At 53.6% G+C, this 18,299-nt stretch overlaps 2 protein-coding genes across 7 annotated transcripts in view; one reads left to right on the top strand and one right to left on the bottom strand.

Moving 5' to 3' along the window:
* Window positions 1–6,214: 6,214 nt before the first annotated feature.
* Window positions 6,215–16,650, bottom strand: SLC35G6 (solute carrier family 35 member G6). 6 transcript variants are annotated; one of them, XM_081886923.1, is made up of 2 exons: window positions 16,523–16,650; window positions 6,215–7,977 (listed from the first exon to the last, which is right to left on the bottom strand). In XM_081886923.1, the coding sequence occupies exon 2, from the start codon at window positions 7,935–7,937 to the stop codon at window positions 6,870–6,872; it is 1,068 nt and encodes a 355-aa protein (XP_081743049.1). In that variant the 5' UTR covers window positions 7,938–7,977; window positions 16,523–16,650; the 3' UTR covers window positions 6,215–6,869. The 6 variants fall into 6 exon arrangements, with proteins under 6 accessions (XP_081743049.1, XP_081743047.1, XP_081743051.1 ...); XM_081886921.1 differs by lacking the exon at window positions 16,523–16,650 and adding an exon at window positions 16,012–16,131; XM_081886925.1 differs by lacking the exon at window positions 16,523–16,650 and adding an exon at window positions 14,346–14,401.
* ZBTB4 (zinc finger and BTB domain containing 4) overlaps window positions 14,451–18,299 on the top strand; it is a 30,856-nt gene continuing 27,007 nt past the window's right edge. Inside the window, exon 1 of the mRNA XM_081886718.1 lies at window positions 14,451–14,613. The gene's annotated coding sequence lies outside the window, so the exon portion shown is untranslated. The remainder of the gene's footprint in view (window positions 14,614–18,299) is intronic.

The following is an 18,299-nucleotide window of genomic DNA, read 5'->3' as shown; positions in this document are numbered from 1 at the left end:
ACATCCCGTTCTCCGCCCCCTTGCTCAGAATCCGGATGCTTTTGCAGGGCACTGACAGGAAAATGCCAGCGAGCTCGGCGAGGCAGGCAGGGTGTGTGTGTGTCCTGCCTTGCAAGCTTCCAGGCCTCTGCCTGGCTTGGTCACTGCGAGGAGGGGAGCCCCTTCGCATCCTGGCAAGTCCTGCTGCAGCCAGCAAGCCGCCAGAGGGCAGAATGGCGGTGAGGCCTGAGCAGAAGGCTCCATTTGCACGCAGCTTCTGCTGTACCAAAGCCGAGCTGCCTCGGCTCTCCCGCTGCTAAAAGTCGGCCTTAACATTTGCAGAGTGAAGCCAAGGTGCCAAGCCTCCTTTAAAGGATCCTGCGTGGATCTTGTGCATAGCACAGGTGACGCTTGGCGTTGTCCGGGGTGTGCGATGGGTTGGGGCTGCTGCGAAATCTTCCCTATTCTCTGGAGCCAGCCAGTCGTTCCTTTCTCACTCGCCAGCCGCGTCCGTTTGTTTTCTCCGCCTTCCCACATCCTTACAGTTTCCTGTTTTTCAGGTTGTCAGAAAAAGCACACAGGCATCTGGCAAAACAGCGCAAATATCACTCCCCCCCCCAAAAAAAACCCCCACACACCTCCCCAAGGCACACTTGCGTGGTCCCACGTGAATCGGGATGCAAACTTGTTTTGCATCGCCCGTTCCCCCCTCGCTGGCAGAACAGGACAGTGGCAGAGGAGGGAGGGTGCGAGGATACGCAAGAGGTGCCAACCTGGTGCCCTCGGGCTGCTTCAGGTTCCCACCTCAGCCCTGGCAGGGAGCAGGCCTTTGGAGCTGCTGTTGAAAACATCCTAAGGGCACCCGAGCTGAAGGCAGATCTGCAGTATCTGTTTGGGGTGGTGAAGCTGGGAGTCGATTGAATGCCTCCCTCGGGCGGGATGCCTGGCCAAATTCAGAATGCTGCAAAGCGTGGAATTGGGAGGGACCCCCCAAAGGCCATCCATTCAAACCCCCTGCAATGCAGGAATGGGAGCTACAGAATCCCTGACAGAGGGCCACCCAACTTCTGCTTAAAAACCTCCAACGAAGTAGAGTCCACCTCCGAACTGCTCTTGCTGCCCAAAAGTCCTTCCGAATGTTCGGTTGGAATCTCCCTTCTTGTACAGTGATACCTTGGTACTCGAACAACTTGGCTCCTGAACGTTGCAAACCTAGAAGTGTTTCGGTTTGTAAACGTTTTTCGGAAGTTGAATTTCCAGCGCGGCTTACGCTTGAGTGAACCTTGAATGGGGCAACTGAGCCCCTGAAGGACCAGGTGTGCAGCCTAGGAGTTATTCTGTACTTGCAGCTGTCCATGGAGGCGCAGGTCAATTCTGTGTCCAGGGCAGCTGTCTACCAGCTCCATCTGGTACGCAGGATGAGACCCTCCCTGCCCGCAGACTATCTCGCCAGTGTGGTGCATGCTCTAGTTATCTCCCGCTTGGACTACTGCAATGTGCTCTATGTGGGGCTACCTTTGAAGGTGACCCAGAAACTACAACTAATCCAGAATGCAGCAGCCAGGCTGGGGACTGGGAGCACCCGCCAAGACCACATAACACCAGTCTTGAAGGACCTACACTGGCTCCCAGGACATTTCCAGGCACAATTCAAAGTGTTAGTGCTGACCTTGAAAGCCCTAAACGGCCTTAAAGGCCCAGTAGACCTGAAGGAGCGTCTCCACCCCCATTGTTCTGCCCGGACACTGAGGTCCAGCTCCGAGGGCCTTCTGGCGGTTCCCTCCCTGCGAGAAGTCAAGTCACAGGGAACCAGGCAGAGGGCCTTCTTGGTGGTGGCACCCGCCCTGTGGAACGCCCTCCCACCAGATGTCAAAGAGAAAAACAACTACCAGAATTTTAGAAGACATCAGAAGGCAGCTCTGTTTAGGGAAGCTCTTAATGTTTAATAGATTATTGTATTTTAATATTCTGTTGGAAGCCACCCAGAGTGGCTGGGGAAACCCAGCCAGATGCGCGGGGTTGAAATAATAAATTAGTATTATTATTATTGAGTGCAGGAAGCTCCTGCAGCCAATCAGAAGCCGCACCTTGGTTTTCGAACAGTTTCAGAAGTCGAACAGACTCCCGGAACGGATTTAAGTTCGAGAACCAAGGTAATCTGAATCTGAAGTATCTGAAGTATCTGTGTATCTGAAGAAGTGTGCATGCACACAAAAGCTCATGCCAAGAACTGACTTAGTCGGTCTTTAAGGTGCTACTGGAAGGAATTTTTTTTGTTTTGACTATGGCAGACCAACACGGCTACCTATCTGTAACTGAATCTGAATCTGTTGGTTTGGGTCCTAACCTACGAAGGCAGCTTCTGCCATTTTTTTGGTCAACACTGGGATGAGAAATTTGTGGCCTGGGTACTGCAGAGTCCATTCAGTGATGTAGCCTCTGCCAGAGTTCCAGATTGATTTATAGGCCATTGGGCTAGGGGGACCCAGACCTGGCCAAGCCAGGCCCAAACTGTATTCTTACGCAAGAGTGCAGACTTTGCATCAGATGTACCTCACCCCAGCCTTCCTCAGCTTACTACTAAAGTAAAGGTAAAGGGACCCCTGACCATTAGGTCCAGTCGTGACCGACTCTGGGGTTGTGGCGCTCATCTCGCTTTATTGGCCGAAGGAGCAGGCGTACAGCTTCCGGGTCATGTGGCCAGCATGACTAAGCCGCTTCTGACAAACCAGAGCAGCGCACGGAAACGCCGTTTACCTTCCCGCCGGAGTGGTACCTATTTATCTACTTGCACTTTGAGGTGCTTTCGAACTGCTAGGTGGGCAGGAGCAGGGACTGAGCAACGGGAGCTCTGCACATCGCAGTGATTCGAACCGCCAACCTTCTGATCGGCAAGTCCTAGGCTCTGTGGTTTAACCCACAGCGCCACCCGCGTCTTATTCCTACTTGCATGGCAACTCCCATCAGCCACAATAACGTGTACGATGTTTGCAGCCAGATTAGGCCAAGGGTACCCCACTCTGGTCGTGCACTGTGTTCTCTCAGTGGCCAGATGCTCGCCAAATGCCCACGAGCAAGACTGAAGCATGAAACAATCGGCACGCCCATTTGTGGTGCCTAGAAAATGGTGTTATTCAGGGGCACACGGCCTTCGAAGCCGCCTAAATGGGTGCCCGTCGCTACCATCTTGTGGCAGGGAGTTCCCCAGTTTAACACTGTGCGATGATGTCCCTCCTTTCGCCTGTCTTGTATTTTCCGCCATACAAATTCATGGGGTTCTTATATCACGAGAGGCCTATTCGTTTTCTCCACACATCTTGGTGGTGGCGCCCGCCCTGTGGAACGTCCTCCCTTCAGATGTGAAGGAAATAAGCAGCTATCCTATCTTTAAAAGACATCTGAAGGCAGCCCTGTTTAGGGAAGTTTTTTATATTTAATGCTGTACTGTTTTTAACACTCGATTGGGAGCCGCCCAGAGTGGCTGGGGAAACTCAGCCAGATGGGCGGGGTATAAATAATAAATTATTATTATTATTATTATTATTATTATTATTATTATTATTATTATTAGTGCCCTTTTCTGAACCTTTTTTCCAAATGGGAGGCAGAGTTTGGCATAATCGGCTGGGAATTACAGACACAGCCTTTCTGCTGATAAGTAACCCCCCTCTGGAAAATGCCTAGTTCTTTTGCCGCAACATTTTCCTTGTGGCAAGGAGTTCCATAGTTCACAGTGCAGGCATTTTCTCTGCAGGACAGCCTTCCCATTTCAGGCAGGATTTGCCGATCGGGAGACTGTTTAAGTAGAGAAGACCTTTTATTCCCTTTTCCATTCTCCCCTTTCAGTGACCACACGCCTCTCAAAAGCATTTCCACCGGTTTCCTGCAATTTCCTCTTCCATTCTCCTTTCCTTGCACCCGGCCCAGTGTTGTGAGGAACGCTTTTGAGAACTTAGCCCAGAAAAGGGGGCGGCATCCAGCTCGTTTTACTCAAAACAGACTCATTGCAATTGATGGATGTGACTTAAGTTATGTCCATCATTTTCAATGGGATTACTCTGAGTAAAACTTAGTTGCACCCACCCACTGGGTGTTGTTTACCTCCACCTTTTAAAATTGGTTGCAATGTCATTTCTGCCCCACCATTCAGCTCATTTGGGTGGTATAGCCACACAGAAAAGGTACCCCAGGGTGTCAGATAGAGGGGAACCATTGTAGGAGCACCCAGGAAGAACAGCGCCTTCCTTTAATCCACCCCACCCTGTTTCCTTCCGTTGCAATATTTGGGTGCTCTTCAATTTCCTCTCCCCGTGGCTTCATTAACTACGAACACTCAGTTTGGCCAGGTGCTGCAAAGCGTGGGGTTTTTTTGCTGCAAAACGTTGCAACGCGATTGCTAAACTTTGGCACCAGTTTGAAGTGATTCGGACGCTGTCGGAATTTGGGGTGTTAACTACAAACCCCGCTTTTACATATCGATTGCTCAGTTTGCGGGGCACACTGCAAAACGCGGGGTTGCCGCTGCAAAACGACTACAAAACTTGGGTAAAATTTGGAGGGTCCCAAATTTTGGGGTTCGTCGTTAATAAGCCTCCTCCCTGCCTCGCCTAAAAAGACCTCAAAATAATAGGTGGGAAAGATACTTCTGGAAGCGTCCCACGAACCAGAAGGAATATGCAAATTTGCGTATGATGTGCAAATGTCCCGAAATTCTATAAGAAACACCCTAGTGATCCCGGGCCCTAAGAAAGTTAGATTAGCTTCAACCAGAGGCAGGGCCTTCTCAACACTGGCTCCGGCCTGGTGGAACGCTCTGCCTCATGAGACCAGGGCCCTACGGGATCTGATTTCTTTCCGCAGGGCCTGTAAGACAGAGTTGTTCCACCTGGCCTTTGGCTTGGAGCCAATTTGATTCCGCCCCCCCTTTCTTTTTCCTTTTTCCTTTCTCCTCCTGTGATGAGGCTGCATTTTAATATTTTAATGTTTCAATATTTTAATTGTTGTATTTTAATCTTGTTTTTAAGTTGCATTCATTCAACTTGTTTTTATCATTGCTTGTTAGCCGCCCTGAGCCCGGCCTTGGCTGGGGAGGGTGGGGTATAAATAAAAATTATTATTAAAATTATTACGTGGGGCTGCCCTTGAAGCTGTCCCAGAAACTCCAGCGGATGCAGAATGCCGCGGCAAGGCTCCTCACGGGGTCCCTGCCATGGGAGCATATTCACCCAGTGCTTTTCCAGCCACACTGGCTCCCGGTGGAGTACAGGGTCAGGTTTAAGGTGCTGGTTTTGACCTTTAAGCCCTTCATGGCCTAGGACCTTCGTACCTATGGGACAGCCTCTCCTGCTATGTCCCACAGAGGACCTTAAGGTCCATAAATAGCAACAGCCTAGAGGCCCTGGGCCCTAAGGAAGTCAGATTAGCCTCAACCAGGGCCAGGGCCTTTTCAACACTGGCCCCGACATGGTGGAACGCTCTGCCTCATGAGACCAGGGCCCTGCAGGATCTGATTTCTTTCCGCAGGGCCTGTAAGACAGAGTTGTTCTGCCTTTGGCTTGGAATCAATTTGATTCCCTCCCCCTCTTCCTTTCTTCTCCTGTGATGAGGCTGCATTTTAATGTTGTATTTTAATCTTGTTTTTAAGTTGTATTTCAGACAACTTGTTTTTATTATTGGTTGTTAGCCGCCCTGAGCCTGGTCTTGGTTGGGGAGGGCGGGGTATAAATAAAAATTATTATTATTATTATTATTAATGAATAAGTGGGCACAAGATATAGGACACAACATATAAATGGAAGACTGGGGAAAATTATTGGAAGTGAATTTAAAACGTACTGGCTGTATACTGTTAAAAGAGAATTCTATGAAAACGATGTAGAGATGGTATATTACACCTGTAAAAATGGCAAAAAAGTGTTGGAAGTGTAAAGAAAAAGAAGGCACATTTTTCCATATGTGGTGGAATTGCAAAATAATTAAAAGTTATGGGGAAATGATTTGTAATGAAACGAAAATAATGTTTAAGATAACTTTTGCTAAACGGCCAGAAGCCTTTTTTTACTAGGTGCTTCAGGTTAAGAACTGCCAAAAGAGCAGAAAAAGCTCTTTATGTAATCAACAACGGCGGCTAGGATATTGCTATCCCAAAGATGGAAAAGTGAAGAAAGACCTACGAAAGAAGAATGGCAAGAAAAACTGATGGAATACCCTGAAATGGCAAAGCTAACTCAAAGGCTTCGAGACAAGGACAACAGACTTTAAGAAAGACTGGGAACCCTTTGCGACACACCTACAGAAACAATCTAAAGAAATGGACTCAGTAGCAAGTTTCGACTAAACACAATTAACAGAATAAACACGGAAAATACGATGATGATGCTAAAACGATAAGAGAACAATTATTATTGTAAAAACCTTATAAGCAAGTTATAAGCAAGCAGGAAAAGTTAATACGTAAAAAAAAACCCCACGAAGTTTAGGGAAGGGGAAGGGGAGGGGGAAACATGGGAAATGTGTCCCCCCCCCTTTGGATGTGATTGATATTGTGACGATAAAAAATCGTAAAACTCAATAAAAAATCAAACCAAAACCACAGGTTTAGGCATTTCCCTGAACCCGCTTTCTGAGAAGCAGGCGGACCCAATAGCTGTCCCAGCCAAGTCCGCTGGCCTTTCCTTAGAAAAGGTAATTGGGTTTTGGGGCCGTTTTCGACCCAGATGTCCAAAAAGCATCGGACAGCTACCTCCTCCAAAGCCTCACCACCATCTTGTCCGTTTGGGGCGGACAGGCGGATTTTAAAGCTGCGAAGCCCTCGCTGGCGGGTCCTTTGGAAGGTCCCGGCTTCCGGTCCGTCCTCCTGGAGTCTGCTCGAGCCTCGTGCCCCGCCGCGGCTATGTGCTGTCCTTCAGTTGGTCGCTGGCGTCCTCGTCCTCTTCGGCCGCGTCGCAGCTGATGTTCTGGGCCGTGATGATGACTATGCTTCCGAGAATGACCCCCGCCCCCATGATGTCAAAGGGCGTGACGGCTTCGCGCAGGACGTAGTACTGGACGGCCAGCGTCACCACCACCTCGGAGTGCAGCACGGCGCACACCAGGGCCGGGTGCGCCTTGGTGACGGCGTAGCTGGCACACAGGAAGGAGACCAACGCCAGAAAGCTGATGGCCGCCACGCAAGTCCAGGTCAGGGGGTCCACGGGCATGACGGGCTGCTGGAGGAGGAACATGGCCGGCGAGCACACCAGGCTTCCCACCACGCCGAAGAGGAAGGCCACCGTCACCAGCTTGGCCGGGAAGTCCAGGGCCCGGAAGATGACCAGCCCGAGCGCCAGCGCCATCCCTCCGAGGCAGGCCAGGGCATAGCCGAAGGTGTCGTACAGCTGCGTGCTCTTGTCGAGGTCCAGGAGGTCGGGCACCACCATGATGATCAGGCCCAAGGTGCTGCCCACCAACCCGAACCAGTCGTAGCCCGTCAAGCTGCCGTTCTCGATGCACAGCGCCAGCAGGACGGAGCAGATGGTCGACGAGCCCTTGCGGACGGTGGCGGCGTTCCCGCTGGGCACCACCATGAAGGAGCTGTAGGCGCAGCCGATTGAGATGACGTTGATGGAGGCGTGCAGGACCGTCCGCTGGCGGGCCTCCCGCGGCCCGAAGCAAGGAGCCTTCTGGCAACGCAGGTAGCACGCAAAGAGGAGGTGCAAGATGCAGCGGAAGAGGAGGATCTCCAGCGAAGGGATGCCGGAGGCCTCGTTGGCCATTCGGGTGAACGGCGCCACGAAGCCGGCCGGGACGCCGCCCCCCAGCAGGGCCACCAGAAGGCCCTTCATGCTTTCCGACAGGCGGTAGCGGTTCCAAGGCGGGCGTCGTGGCGGGGGCGGCGGGGAGCAGGGCGGGGGAGAGAACCGCAGCAGGTCGGCCACGGTCCAGGCCGCTCGGTCGGGGGGCCCCGGGCGAGATGCCATGGGCAGGAGTGCCAAGGGATTGCTGGGAGGCAGCAGGTACCTGCAGGAGAGGGCGGGGAAAACAAAGGAAGGTTGCAAGTGAGGCCAGGCATCTGTCTTGAGTGGCATACCTCCAACGCCATCTTTTATCCACCTGCCTGGTTTCTAAACAAGCCCGCCTCGGCGGAGTGTTGTGAAGCCGGAAATAAGTTGCAAGTAAGTAAGGGACGCGGGTGGCGCTGTGGGTTAAACTGCAGAGCCTAGGGCTTGCGGATCAGAAAGTCGGCGGTTCGAATCCCCGCAGTGACGGGGTGAGCTCCCGTTGCTCGGTCCCTGCTCCTGCCAACCTAGCAGTTCGAAGGCACGTCAAAGTGCAAGTAGATCAATAGGTACCGCTCTGGCGGGAAGGTAAACGGCGTTTCCGTGCGCTGCTCTGGTTCGCCAGAAGCGGCTCAGTCATGCTGGCCACATGACCCGGAAGCTGTACGCCGGCTCCCTCGGCCAATAAAGCGAGATGAGCGCCGCAACCCCAGAGTCGGCCACAACTGGACCTAATGGTCAGGGGTCCCTTTACCTTTAAGGAGAGACTGGGGCAGTTTTAAGTGATAACTTATTCCCCAACTTGTAGTCTGACTATCCAAACCTGCCTGCTTGTCTGCTCAGATGGCCAGTGAGTCTCAGAAATGGAGTCTTAGTTAACCAAGCAGTGGCGTAGCAGTGGGGATGGTTGCCCTGGGTGCAAAGATCTTAGGGGCACAAAATTTCCAAAGGGAAAAAGAGAAAATAGTAATAATACCTAAAAAATAGCATGCCCTCCCCCTCACACAGAAAATCTCCCAATGTTTGTGCGGGCAAAACGAGGAGTGGATTTGGGCGACAGTCGGATACAAGGGCGCCCTCTGCATGAGCTTTTGATAGATACCCGCTCCCAAACAATCCCTCGTTCTGTTCCCAGCTGTGCCCAATGCTCACAGATGCTGTGGCTGCCACTTGTGTAGGTTGCGGAGCTATTGCCCCTTGGTTGCAGCCTATTGGCAGGCAGTGCTGAGGATCCTTGCCTTGCCCCGGGCCCAGGCAACCCACGCTATGCCACTGGAAGCGAATGTGAAATTAAAATTTTTTATGTAGTAATAAGGAGAGTTGGGTGAGCTCCCGTTGCTCGGTCCCTGCTCCTGCCAACCCAGCAGTTCGAAAGCACGTCAAAGTGCAAGTAGATAAATAGGCACCACTCCCGTGGGAAGGTAAATGCCGTTTCCGTGCGCTGCTCTGGTTCGCCAGAAGCGGCTCAGTCATGCTGGCCACATGACCCGGAAGCTGTACGCCGGCTCCCTCGGCCAGTAAAGCGAGATGAGCGCCGCAACCCCAGAGTCGTCCACGACTGGACCTAATGGTCAGGGGTCCCTTTACCTTTAAGGAGAGTTGAGAGGACCGTTTTCAAATGTTAAGAGTATAAGAACGGCCTTCTGGGTCAAGCCGATGACCCATTCAGTCCCGCATCCTGTTCCCACAGTGGCTATGCTGTGAGGAACGCGCAATCAGGATTCGAATGCAGGAGTGCTCTGCCCCCCTGCGTTTTCCAGCAGCTGGCATTCAGAAGCACGGCTGCCTTCAGTTGTGGAGACAAAGCACAGGCACTTTTGCTAGTAGCTCCCCAAAATAGCCTTGCTCCTCCAGGAACTTGCCCATTCCTCTTCTGATGGGCGGCCACCAAAGCTCCTGTGGCAGTGAGTTCCACAGTTTAAGTGCACCCTGCCAGGGTTTTTGGGATAGGTGGTAGATTCTGCAGCCAGTTCCCCAATGCTTGCCTGGGCTAGGACTGGACCATTGGACCAGCTTTCTCATTTGCTTTCCATCCATGACCACCCCCCATTGTCTATCTGCCCTCTTCCTAAAGGTAAACGGACCTCTTGACCATTAGGTCCAGTCATGACCGACTCTGGGCTTGCGGCGCTCATCTCACTTTACTGGCCGAGGGAGCCAGCATACAGCTTCCGGGTCATGTGGCCAGCAGGACTAAGCCGCTTCTGGCGAACCAGAGCAGCACACGGAAACGCCGTTTACCTTCCCGCCAGAGTGGTACCTATTTATCTACTTGCACTTTGACATGCTTTCAAACTGCTAGGTTGGCAGGAGCAGGGACCGAGCAACGGGAGCTCACCCCATCGCTGGGATTTGAACCGCCGACCTTCTGATCGGCAAGTCCTAGGCTCTGTGGTTTAACCCACAGCACCACCCACGTCCTGCCCTCTTCCTAAAGGTAAAGGTAAAGGTACCCCTGCCCGTACGGGCCAGTCTTGACAGACTCTGGGGTTGTGCGCCCATCTCACTTAAGAGGCCAGGGGCCAGCGCTGTCCGGAGACACTTCTGGGTCACGTGGCCAGCGTGACATCGCTGCTCTGGCGAGCCAGAGCTGCACACGGAAACACCGTTTACCTTCCCGCTGGTAAGCAGTCCCTATTTATCTACTTGCACCCGGAGGTGCTTTCGAACTGCTAGGTTGGCAGGCGCTGGGACCGAGCAGCGGGAGCGCACCCCGCCACGGGGATTCGAACCGCCGACCTTTCAATCGGCAAGTCCTAGGCGCTGAGGCTTTAACCCACAGCGCCACCTGCGTCCCTGCCCTCTTCCTAGTTTCCCCTTATAACCTGTTTTTGTTCTTAATACAGTTTTCTTTATTCATTCCATTTACATAGCACCTTATCTCAAGGAGGGGTGCATCGTTCTCATCCCGACTTTATCACAACAGCAATTTCAGATTCATAGAATTGTAGATTTGGAAGGGGCCCCACGAGTCATTTAGCCGAACCCCGTGCCACATTGTGACGTACGTTAGACTGAGAGACGGGAGGCAGGCCCCGCGGTCACCCACTGAGCTTCACAGCCAAGAAGGGTTCGAACCATAGCTGTCAACTTACAGATTTGAAAATAAGGGACCGGCAGCCTCGAAAATAAGGGATCGGCAGCCAAAATAAGGGATTTTCCAACACACAGGTATGTTCAACTTCTGAGCCCCTCTGAGCCAAAGGCAGAAAGCCCAGCCAGCAGCCAAATGAAACCTCATCAATAAGGGACAGCAGCGGGACATGGCGCTGGGGTAAGGGACTGTCCCGCCAAATAAGGGACACTTGACAGCTATGGTTCGAACCCTGGTCTCCCAAGCCACAGTCCGACACTCTAACCATTTCGCCACATACCCAGGTGATGCTCTTTGAAGTCTACCTTTCCTTTCTGGAGCTCAACCAACCTGCCTAATATTCCTGGGGTCGGTGGGTTTGGGGAGCAGTGAGCCAAGGGCATCCCGTGATCTTGCATGGGGCAGGGAATTTCTGATGTAGAAAGCTGCCCAAATTGGACCACAACGGTCCATCCAGTTCAGTGTTGTCCCTGATTTCAGACGGATTTCACCCCCAGACCTACCTTGACGTGCCGTCCTAGTCTGAACCCGGGGATTTCTAAATTCAAGGCAGGTAAACCAAAGAATCGGAACTCTTCCTCCATGTTTCCTGGAGTCAGGAGTGGGGGTGTGTGACTATAAGCCACCCCCTTGCTCTCCCACACCGATCTGATCCTACTTCCCTTCCTGCGGTATCTGTCGTCAGGGCGTCTGGGTTCTAAGCCTGGGTTCTAGAAGGGTGGGAATCCAGTGCCACAAAGTGGGGTGGGGTGGGGGGAGAGAGTCACCATTTCTGAAGTCCTCTTTCCCCCCTGGGACTCAGAGAGCAGGGGATGGAGAAGAAGAAAGTGCAGGGCTTATAGAAGGAGCCCTCCCCAACTCTCCCAGCCCCCACCTACCTTCCCAGCCACCGTACAAACACAACGCTGCCTCAGTCGCCTAGCCTGGCTCCCTTGCCTGGCAGAAATTGTGATGTCATCCCGCCTGCATGCGCCACTATGACATCACGCCCTCAGGGCCTCTTCCCCCAGACTGGATGACACTAGGCACCTGCAAGGGATGAACAGGTCTACCCCAAAGGAAGTTATATGGGATGATGGGGGCGGGAATGGTTTTTCCCCTCCCCTCCAGGGCTCTGCAACCTAATGCCCTCCAGGTGTTTTTGGAATATAAGGCTGTGCTGTAGGCCAAAACATCTGCAGAGCGCTAGGGTGGGGGAAGCTGTTGGAGAGGCTCTCTAGCAAGAAACCACCTGAGATCGGAGCAGTTAACAGCCCTGAGTTAATTTGCTCCAATTTGTAGGCCTCTGGAATCTGTGCTACTAAGGCCTGGAATATTCAAATGAGGACTAGAGTGCCTTAAAACATGCAGAGCGCCTTTTCAATTGTTAATTTAAATTGTCAATTAATCAATTGTTTTTATACCTGCTGTTAGCCGCCCTGAGCCTGGTCTTGGCTGGGGAGCTGTTGTTGTTGTTTAGTTGTTTAGTCGTGTCGGACTCTTCCACTGCTTCCCGCAGTTTGGTCAAACTCATGCTGGTAGCCTTGAGAACACTGTCCCACCATCTCGTCCTCTGTCGTCCCCTTCTCCTTGTGCCCTCATCTTTCCCAACATCAGGGTCTTTTCCAGGGAGTCTTCTCTTCTCATGAGGTGGCCAAAGTCTTGGCGCCTCAGCTTCAGGATCTGTCCTTCCAGTGAGCACTCAGGGCTGATTTCCTTCAGAATGGAGAGGTTTGATCTTCTTGCAGTCCATGGTACTCTCCAGAGTCTCCTCCAGCAACAGAATTCAAAAGCATCCATTCTTTGGCGATCAGCCTTCTTTATGGTCCAGCTCTCACTTCCATACACCACTACTGGGGAGGGTGGGGTATAAATAATAATAATAATAATAATAATAATAATAATAAATTATTATTATTATTATTATTATTATTATTATTATTATTATTATTATTATTTTGCTCCCCTCTGTTGTTGGCATCTTTCTGTCTCCAGAAAACAATGGAGTGTGCCTTCAGGGGTGAGGCCAAACCGCTGCGTTAGCAGAACTGAAGTGAGCTCTTGGGCACAAGTCTGGGCAGTGTGTGTGGAGGCTACCCAGACATCAAGACCCCCTGATGTGGTCCAAAGCAGAGCAAGATGTTTGACACCAGCTTGGCTGCAGCGGTTGCCGGAAGTCGATGTACAAGGCCTCATCCAACCATTTTAGGGACTCCGCTCCAGATCTGTGTAGGGCTTAGTTCTGAGACTTTTCTTTTCCCGAAGATATCCGCAAGGCAGAGGATGTTGAGGATCAGAGTTTTCCTTCTGAGGTGGGCTCCCTTCCCAAGCGGGCGAGCCCCACCTTCCCCTCACTTCCCTCTACACCACATGCCGAAACTGCCTTTCTGACCCACGCCTGGTCTCGCCCGCTCAATCACAGCTCGTGTACAGCTGGGATAAGAATACTGTAAAACAAGGATAAGAATACATCCATGCTTTGAGGGTAGATCATTGTGGTATAGTTGGTTAGGGTGTAGGATCAAGACCTGGGAGACCCGGGTTCAAATCACTTGTGGGTCATGACATCAGTGTCTCTCAGTCTGTCCAACCTACTGTTGTTGTGGGGTTATTAAATGAGGAGGGGAGGAACTTCTCCAACACCTTGAGCTTCTTGGATGAAAAAATGTGGGAGATATAAATGCAATTATTAATAATAATAATAATAGACTTTGACCTCTGAATTTCCCTTGTTAGACATTTGCAGTGTGAGGCTGCAGTTTTATACCTGGGGAGAAGCTCCATTGAAGGTTGTGCAGCTGTCTGAATTTTCCTTGGGGCAGACCCATTGCCCCTATTAATTTCAGTGTGCCCATCTGAGTAGAACTGGCCTTGGATACAACCCCAAGGGGCCTTATTTGCAGAGGGCTGCCCTAGAGAAGGGGCGGCACCTTCCAGAAATCCGACTTACTTCCGAGGAAGCCCAATTTTACACTCACCCCCGTTTCTTTTCCTTTTTATCCGCATACGCCAGACGAGAGTTTGTGTCGTCTTGACGCGTGAAGGCGGAAAGGAACTCTGTACATGCTCAGTGGCACCTCCCAGAAAGCCCTACTTGCTTCCGAGTAAGCCCCAATTCACAGTATATTTGCCCCCTCTCCCTCTTCTTGTGTTGGCATCCCCGGGAGAGGTTTATGCGTCGTGGTCACGCGAAAAGGCACTCTGCACATGATCGGTGACCCCTTCCAGAAACCCTACCTACTTCCGAGCAAGCCCCGTTTCACAGCATCTCCCGCCGCGCTCTTATTCCGCTGCCATCCCCGGAGTGCGTTGCGCTTCCAGGCGCTCTGCACATGATCAGAGGCGCCTCCCTTTGCAGGGACCAGCGCGGGGAGAGAGAGGAGAAAACCCGCGTTACGCGTGCTTGGAAAGCGCGTGTCTTCTCGTCTCCCACCCCGCACCGCAACCTCGCCAGCCCCGGGATGTAGGCAAGCGCTTCCCGACGTGCGCTCTCGCTGGCTGGCGGGCGTCCCGGGGGCCGGAGGGCTGGCCCGCACCGAGGGCGAAGTTGCGCGCGGCTGCCGTGGCGGCGCCGCTCCGAATCGGCTGAGCCTCTGCGATGATGTCAGAGGGGGAGGCAGCGGCGGCGGCGGCGGGTTGAGCGGAGCGCCGGAGCCAGAGGAGAGCGCGGAGCGGCGGCGGCGGCGGCGAGCGAGGGGAGCGGCGTCCCGTGCCAAGCAGGCTGCGAGCATGAATGGCGGGGCGAGAAGACTCCATCTTGGGCTGCCTCGCCGCGCCGCTGCAGCAGCAGCAGCAGACACGCAGGTAGGGGGCTCGCCGACCCGATGGGGGAGCCTCCCACCGGAGGCGCCCCGGTCCCGTGCGCTCCCCTCGGGGCGCGCAAAACAAGGGCGAGGCTGCCCGCGGGCGCTTTGGAGAGGGCCCCAACCCAGCGCCCTTTTCCAAGGCGGCCTAGTCCCCGGGATCGCCAACCGGGGTGGGGTTGGGATCGGTCGGGGATCCTCCCGGGGCCCCGCGGTGTTTGGGGAGGGGGTGTCCAAGCGAGGCGCGCGGCGACGCCACTTTTCTCCCCGCGACGCGCGCCCAAGATCGCCGCCGGGGCGCGCCGCCCTCCAGCCAGCTGCGTAATTGGGCATCCGGATCTCCGGAGCTGGGAAAGGGAGGGAGGGGGTCCGCGCCAGTCCCGGGAAAGAACCGAGGGACACCCCCCCAAAAAACACACACACACCCAGCCACCCAAGAAAGGGAAAGTTTTCCCCTCCTGCCAGGGCGGGGGTTCTAGAACTCTCCAGGCGCTGGGAAAGAGGTCGGCCCGGGGATTTAGAAAGGGGGGGTGCGGAGAGCCTGCTTGGCTGGGTGTTATTTTGGGGGGGAGGGGAGGGGTGCAGCGAAAGAGGAGGCGAAGCTGCGCATTTAGCATCCTCGCCACGGATTGCATGTTTCGATCTCTCTCTTTTGGAGGGGGCCAGTGGCGTAGCGTGGGTTGTCAGCACCCGGGGCAAGGCAAGTAATTTGCGCCCCCCAAACCCGTGGATTTGCGCCCCCTAACCCTAACCTCCAGATGTTGCGCCCGGTGCGGCCAGCCCCCCTGCATCCCCCTACGCTACGCCACTGGAGGGGGGGCGGGGGGAGTGGACGGGAGACCTTGAAGAGACCCCCTCCCCAAACACCTATTCCGGAAATGACCCCGGGATATTTTTGGGACCCCTGGGTCGAAAAGTCGGGCCTCTGGTGGTGGATGACCTGGCTTCCTTAATTTTAATTCTGGACGCCACCCTGGTATAGATACATAGAGGATTCCGCGGCTTTTCTGCAGCCATCCTATACACTGGATCTGGGATCCTAGCGCGCGGGGCTGCGCGCTTGCGGAGGCGAGCAGCGGCGGGTGCCTCCGGCGCCTTGGGGCGATTCTCTTTTAGGTCCTGGGATCGCGCGAGGCTCACGCACTCCTGTGCTCCTCATGGGTTAACAGAGAGGCGGGGGATCTCAGCGGGGGATCCTTTTTTGGAAGTGTTCGGGGCGACCTGGATATTTGGGGTTAGAGAAGGGATCTCCGCTTGCATGTTTTCCATGGCAGCAGAAATACAAAAATATTGGGAAAGGGCGAGTTTTGAAGAGGATCTGTGTTTGGAGATGGGCAGCCTATAACAGCACCCCCCACCCTAACATGAAGGGAAGGGGGGGAGAGGCTGTGAGGGTGACCTCATTAGGAGAAGGGATCCTGTTCAGCTTTCATCTCTTCGCCCGGTCTTCTTCTCCTTGGTTCTCTCTTCCGCAAGGGAACGCTGAGGGTTAACGTGGCCGAAGCTCTGGTTGTTTTCCTGACCTAGTGGCGCTCATCCCATGCCCCAAACAGCGCAGGCTTAGCGCACCTCAGGAATTTGCCTCTCTATGATCGCCCACAGTGGGCCGCGGTCCCTGCTTTTGAGGTGCTGAGCACCCTGCCTCACGTACATGCCCATGTGCCCTTCCTCAAACCTGCCAGTCTGGTGCCTCCCGGATGTTTTGGAAGACGGCTCCCACCAGCCCCATCGCTGCCCTCAAAGACCCGGAGGTTGGCAGAGCTTGCCTCAGATCCCTGCGATCCCTGCATTGCAGGAGGTTGGGCTCGAAGACCCTCAGGGGGGTCCCATCCGAGCCTACCACTCGATGGAAAAAACCATTGCCCGTTAATGGCACGGACTCCTTCCTTCGTAATCTCCTGTTTATTTACCTCCAAAAGACATCTCGTGTGTCTTGGATGTGCGTGTCACTATCCACTGCCGTCCCTCACGGCAACCACGCCACACGCCTGTCAGAGCCTTGTGCGCACCAACGGACCCTTTCTGTTTCCTGTTACCCCCCTTCTACGTGCCTCAGACCTGTTTTCCCAATATCCCTTTCTCCCTATATCGAATTTCTCTCAGTGTCTTAAATCTATCCCACTCCTGCGATGGACACATAAATACGTGCCAAATCCTAAACAGAAACCTCCGAGCCACACAGGACATTTTTCTAGGCCTGAGGCAGAAAATCCACACTGGGTGTCACGCCAAACCTAGCTAACATCGTCATCCTACAGTCACGTTACTGATTTATATTCCATCTTTCCTCCAAGGTGGCGTACGCCGTCCCCTCCTTTTTGTCCTCACAACAACCCTGTGAGGTAGGCTAGCCCGAGAGCCGGGAACTGTCCCAAGGTCACCAGGCCTTGCGACTGAGTAGGGAATTGAACCCTGCCATCTGTAACCACTATACCGCACTGCCTTGTGTGAGGGCCCTGCTGTTTGCAACCGGCTTAGGGCAAGGCTGCCAGCCTGTAGTTTGTTCCTCCTCTGCCGAAAACACAGGACCGGCACACTTCCATATGCTGTCATGCCCTCCTCAGCCGGGGTTGGGGAAAATACTTCACATTTTTGGTGACCGATTTCAGCTTTCAGCGGGAAGTAAAGTGGGAAGGAAAATCAGGGTCACATCCAGATTCCTTTTAGCGGCGCCGTTACGAAACCCTGAGGCTGGGGATTTCCCCCCTCTCGAACTGGCTTTAATAACCCCATATCCCTTAGGCCATCTTTGCAACGTTATTTCCACACACACACACACGGCCACATCTTGCACGCAAGCTTACACACAAACACACAAAATTCTCAGATCTTCTCTCTGCCACCGAACACACCCTCTCGACACGCCCCCCTGCCCTCATTCTCACACGTTTATTCCTCTTGTTTATTCCTTTTTTCCACCCTGCCTTTCCTTCCAAAAGAGACGCGGCTGGCGCTGTAGGTTAAACCACAGAGCCTAGGACTTGCCGATCAGAAGGTCGGCGGTTTGAATCCCCGCGATGGGGTGAGCTCCCGTTGCTCGGTCCCTGCTCCTGCCAACCTAGCAGTTCGAAAGCACGCCAGTGCAAGTAGATAAATAGGTACCGCTCCAGCGGGAAGGTAAACGGCGTTGCCGTGCACTGCTCTGGTTTGCCAGAAGCGGCTTAGTCATGCTGGCCACATGACCTGGAAGCTCTATGCCGGCTCCCTTGGATGAGCACCACAACCCCAGAGTCGGCCATGACTGGACCTACTGGTCAGGGGTACCTTTTTCCTTCCAAGGAGCTCAAGCACATGGTCCTTCACCTCCCCAGTTTATTCTCACAACACCCCTGCAAGGTAGGGTAGGCTGAGAGAGGCAGCGGTTGGCCCCAAGGTCGCTTCGTGGCTGTGGGTGGCGGGGGGGGGGAAGGATTTGAACCCAGGCCTCTTGGCCCGACACTCTATAACCCAGCCTTCCTCAACCTTGGCCCTCCAGATGTTTTTGGCCTACAACTCTCATGATCCCTAGGCAGCAGGACCAGTGGTCAGGGATGATGGGAATTGTAGTCCCAAAACATTTGGAGAGCCGAGGCTGAGGAAGCCTGCTCTAACCACTGCACCGCACTGTTTGTAAGCATCGTCCTCACCCGCATTCCCCTCTCCTGCCGCAATCCCTTAACTCTCTTCTCTGCCCCTGCCTGCACCCCT

The sequence above is a fragment of the Podarcis melisellensis genome (genome assembly GCF_964234715.1).
Source record: "Podarcis melisellensis genome assembly, chromosome: 13".
Taxonomy (NCBI): Eukaryota; Metazoa; Chordata; class Lepidosauria; order Squamata; family Lacertidae; genus Podarcis; species Podarcis melisellensis.
Note: the sequence above shows the minus strand (reverse complement) of the source record. Positions and strands in the feature narration are given on the sequence as shown.